The following is a 5,204-nucleotide window of genomic DNA, read 5'->3' as shown; positions in this document are numbered from 1 at the left end:
TAGAGTCCAATCCAGAAGGTTAATTTGATGACTTTGCATCACACTACATTCAGAGATAGTAACTTGAAACACACAATAATATTCAATTCGTTGTTTTTATTTCATGCCAACTATTTACCCTTTTTATTAAACAACTGAATTACATCGCCATTCGCCAACTCCAAGCCAAGCGTAAAGCGTTACTTCTTGGCTGGCTTAGGCGGCCGTACTATAAGAACCGGACATTTCGCGTGATGCGCACAATAATCGCTAACACTCCCCAAAAACGCCCTGCAAAATTAAAAATAAAAACCCAATCGATGGGTTCGACGTGGTCAACAGTTAATAACACAGTTTTCCTGTGCGAATTGACAGACAGACAGACACCTTGATTACCTTTTGATTTGGCCATGGCCTCTACTCCCAACAACTAGAAGATCAACATTCATCTCCTCCGCAGCTTCAACTATCATTTCTTTTGGATTCCCTCTGAGCAACACCGTCTTTGCTTTAGTCTACACCATGCACGATTCCACAAGACTTTTTAATTAATCCCAAAAAAATTAAATGTACCAATTCTAAAACTAAATAAAAACCTCCCTCCACCAACCTAACCTTGTGCTGTTCGCATAGCTGTGTGGCACGAGAACGAACTTCAGCTGCTGCTGCTTCTTGTGCCTTTTTCACCGAATCCATTACTGCCGGCGTCGCAAATACCACTATATATCACGTGGCAAATTTAAATAACTCATTTCATTCTCACCTCAACTCATAAACCTTAATTTCGTATTAATTAAACCGGAGAACGTTCCACGTACTGGGACCAATAGGGGTGGCGGTGAATGGCTGCTGGAAAGGAGGTTGCACATGAACCACCGTCATCATCGCTGGCTCCTCTCCCTCCTCCGCCGGAGCTGGGGTATTGTGGAGAAAGAGGTTTTGAAGAGCCCATTGGAGAGCATATAAACTTCCTTCACTCTCGTCTATGGCCACCAATACTTTCATTATTGTCTCCTGTTTCTGCAACTGCACCATGCTCTCCTCCGCCATTGCCATGCTTCTTATCTCGGTTTCTTAGTTTCTCTAAATTATAAAGGGTCGGAAGATACCATATATAGCCGTAATAATACACGTGGCACGTATACACTCAGGAAACTGACACGCCGTTAATGAGTCATACTCATATATATCGTCTTATCGAATGGATAGCAATAACATCTGCTTGGTTTGGTTTCTTTATCAGATGTTATCCATCGGTTGTAACTTGTAAAGTTGTAAATAGTTTTTTTTATTATTATTAAAGTTTTTGTATTTAGGTGGCCTTTGAAACTTTTTATTCGAATTTCAATGGGTTTTTCATGCTATCCAAATTTCAAACTAAAGAAAATAAAGAAAATGAATAAACTAATGATCAAATATTCGTCAAAAAGAATAATTTTATAAGGATCACGACGAGCTCAAACTAGAAAAAATTAATGACGATGTTCGTGTCGAACTAAATTTAAATGATGACGATGAGCTCGAGCTAGAAGAAATTATCTGACCGATATGGACAAAATAAAAAGGAAGGGGAAGGGGGTTTATTCCAACTCATCGAATTTCAATAGCGACAAAAAAAAAATGTAGAAAGCACCGGGACATTTGATCGATACAATATAAATTTCGTTGAATGTTTCGCAACTTGACAAAGGAAAATTTGCCAAAAAAAAAAAGAGACGTGAAAAGAAAAGAAATGGGAGTTATGCAACTCTTGATGCAAAAAATTAACAATTTTTTGGGACAAACCCTCAAACTAATTTTGAAGATGAGGAAGAAAATCATGAAAAAGATATTTCCCACTAGATTATTTCATATTTTTTTAAATAGTTTTTATGTAATTTTTAGATATGTTATCTAGGTTTTATTATGTATTTTTTATTTTAAGTAATGAAATCTTTCTATTTTTATTAGTTTTTTAAGTTTATTAATTATTTATTAATTAAATCTATTTGATTTTTTAATTATAGCCTTTAAAATTAAATTAATTTTATTTTTAAAAAGATAAAAATGAAAGATAGTAAAATATGACTATTTTTTGGTTTTTGAAGAGTGCAAGGTGAGTGAATAAAAATTAACATGACGCTGGAAAAATGAAAGATAAAATATAAAATACACCCTTAGATCTAAAAATGATCTACACAAATTGAAAATGAATAAAACGGATGAGGGTATGCAATTTTGACCATGATAGCATTCTATGACTAAAGGCGCTTGCTAAGTTTGTCTATTCAATGATTTGTCATTTAAGCTCGTAATATTCAAACACTATATGAAAATATCATTTATAGAACGTTGGTAAAAGATTCCAGAAAAAAGTAATTATAAAATATCCCTCAATAAGATGTGGTCAAAACAACCAAAGTGTCAAACTGTAAAGTCAAGGACTCAAGGATGCTATCAACATGTCTCAGAGGTTAAAAAATCAAAAACTTGCTAATACGGCAATTTCATATGGGGTCATCCAACGAATTTTCAAGGTATAAAACAACAGCTTTTCACAATTATAATAAGTTAAAATCTACAAAATTTACATATAAAGTCATAAACTATGTAGATCAGTAATACTTAGATTATATTTTCAGTAATATAAGCTACATTTGCTATAATTTCTAGTTATTAAAATTAGTTCAATAAACCATATGACCTAATATTTAAAAAGTGACAAAATAATTAATTGGTAATAATATTAAATTTGGGTTGCATTTGTATCGTCTTTGGCCCAAAGAATTGAGCACAGCAAACCATTGTACACAATGGTACCGTTTTTTTTACCTTACCGGTTAATAAAATCGGACCGGTTTTCATTGATTCAAATCGATGTTTTTAAAGAGATCTCAATAATTTTCGAAGACTGGTTTTTGGAAGGTATTTTTAACCCAGCTAAATCATTTTTTATATTACTATTAAATAACATGATTTATTTTTAAAAAACTCGTTAGTTTGATGGTGCGATTGTGTGAAACTAATTATCTCAACAACCGGGTGGAAATCCGGTGAATCGGTTATTCGGTAGGTAAGTTGGGACCAAGGAGGCATCGGCTGCTTTTGGAAAGCAGCTAGAGGGCATCAATATGAGCCGAGGCGGTAGTAGTGATTTGGGACTCGAGGGTGGAGTCGTTTGCTATCCGGTATGTTAAGTCACTTGCAGCTTGGATTAAATAATCTCAGAGCAATTGATTGGACCTTATTGCACAACTCTCGTATGAGTTTAACCGTTGCAGGGATGTGTCTTTTACTCGAAGGATTATCTAGGCCTTATGTCAAGTAAGAGGGTTCTACAACAATGAATGGTCAGTGATTCGTAGCGGACTGTCTGTCAGGGAGTCAGACCGGGTTTCAGAATTTTAGATTTTGGTCAAGGTGGTAATGATTATTCCTCAAGGGTTAATTTCAAAAATGTGAAGATTTGTTCATCGCAAAGAAGTGAGGGCCCTGCTAAGGCCCGGTTCGGACGCAGATTTGGCATGTTGTTGTATGTATGATTTGCTCCTTTAGTTCGTATCAGATTTGTGGATGGGGTGTTGGGTTGTCTGGTGTGGCTGGGTGTTAGTAAGGAGCAATTTCGAAGACGAAATCTAATTTAAGTGGAGGAAAGTTGTAACACCCGGTTCCGAATCGTTTCATTATTCAGGGTTGTGGCCCGATTATCTTTTACCATAAGGCTTAGGGCCTTGGGGAGGAAGAGAATTAACCATTTTTGGATATGGGCATTATAGATTAGGTGATCTGAGAGTTCGGTTGTGTTTCGGAACCCAAGGGTATAATCGTAATTTGGCAGTTCGAGCCTTTATGAATTTTGGTTTTTTTTTTCCGGGAAGTCTTAAGGCGGGGTGAGTTGGTAGAAGTGTAGGGCTTCTCGTTGCCTTTTTGTGGATATAAGGATTGCGAAAATGGACTTAGAACGAGGGAGTTATGGGCAAATGAAAATTAAGTGTTGTAGATGTTCATCGAGTACGCGGGGCGTAGTGGGTGAATGAATCGTGGCTTCCTTTTGAGTACGTCGGGCGTATTGAGGGGTACACGGGGCGTACTCCCTTTAGCTAAGAAACCCTAATTTTATGGTCTTGACCCTATTTAAGCTTCTTTTATTCTTTGAACCTTGCCTCTTATCAGCCTTCATACCTCTTAAACCCTAACTTTGACCCTTACCCACTATTTTAGAGTTCTTAAGGTCTTGTGAGGAATATTGGAGTGTTTTTATGCATTTTGAAGAGATTAAAGGTTGTTGAAGGATCATCACTTGGAATAGGGCTTGTAGATCCATAAGTTACTCACCTTTTTCACCTATTGAAGGTAAAAAGCTCTCATATTGGCATTTATTTGGATAGATCTTGTTTGGGGTGGTATATGGCACATTTTGGTCCATTTGGTTTGTCTTTATGAGGTTGGGCTTGCCCCAAGAGTTGGACGCTGGATCTGGATGTTTTAGGTGCCAAGTTTATTGCCATAAGAGCTTCATGCATCATGTAGACTCCATTTTAGGGCCATTTGAGCCAAATACCCCATGCATGAACATCAAGTTTGTAACTTTACGTGTATTATGGACCCTAAGAGGCTAGATCTATGTTTTGGATGTGTTAAACCCGACTAAAATCATCTGTATGGACATGGAATTTGGTGGACTCGGCGAGTCGTTCATGGGACTCGACGAGTCGGGGTATGGTTCCCCAAGCCTTTTCTGCTTTGATCGAATTGGTTGAGTCTAGAAGAGGACTCAACAAGATAGATGCAAATCTGGACTTGGGAATCTTGGAACTCGGCGAGTTCAAGGCAAGTCCCAACTGCATGAAGGCGTACTCGACGAGTTCATAAGGAACTCGACGAGTACAAGGCTAAATGTGTCTTCTTGCATGTAGAAGGACTCGACGAGTTCAAGGATGAACTCTTCGAGTCAGTTGTTGAGGGTCCCGGCCTTGTATGAAGTAGAACTCGACGAGTGCATGCAAGACTCGGCGAGTAGGATCGAGGTCTTAGTGTTTTGAGGATTTGGGGACTTGGCGAGTTTTGGGTCAACTCGGCGAGTCAGGTCAACCAGGCGTTGACTTTGACCCAGAGTTGACGTTGACCAAGGTGTTGACCTTGACTTTGGCTTTGAACTAAGTAACCTTTGTAAGGGTTAACAGTATGTAATGGTAAATTAAGGAAGGTTGTTATGCGTAGGAGTTGAGAGGAGTTAATCCCGACAT

General features: G+C 37.8%; 1 protein-coding gene across 1 annotated transcript; it reads right to left on the bottom strand.

The window, feature by feature from the left end:
• On the bottom strand, positions 1–1,073 carry LOC111899796 (uncharacterized). The gene is made up of 4 exons (XM_023895648.3): positions 798–1,073; positions 595–698; positions 376–494; positions 1–270 (listed from the first exon to the last, which is right to left on the bottom strand). The coding sequence occupies exons 1-4, from the start codon at positions 1,033–1,035 to the stop codon at positions 180–182; spliced, it is 552 nt and encodes a 183-aa protein (XP_023751416.1). The 5' UTR covers positions 1,036–1,073; the 3' UTR covers positions 1–179.
• Positions 1,074–5,204: the final 4,131 nt, after the last annotated feature.

The sequence above is a fragment of the Lactuca sativa genome, chromosome 2 (assembly GCF_002870075.4).
Source record: "Lactuca sativa cultivar Salinas chromosome 2, Lsat_Salinas_v11, whole genome shotgun sequence".
NCBI lineage: Eukaryota > Viridiplantae > Streptophyta > Magnoliopsida > Asterales > Asteraceae > Lactuca > Lactuca sativa.
This window is presented reverse-complemented; position numbering and strand designations above follow the sequence as displayed.

Bases quoted from the DNA above. Each gene is read 5' to 3' on its own strand.
- LOC111899796 (XM_023895648.3), bottom strand. From the start codon at position 1,035: ATGGCAATGGCGGAGGAGAGCATGGTGCAGTTGCAGAAACAGGAGACA. The intron at 495-594 runs GTTAGGTTGGTG...TGCATGGTGTAG, and splicing joins AGCTATGCGAACAGCACAAG to ACTAAAGCAAAGACGGTGTT. The intron at 271-375 runs GTAATCAAGGTG...TTAATTTTGCAG, and splicing joins GGCCATGGCCAAATCAAAAG to GGCGTTTTTGGGGAGTGTTA.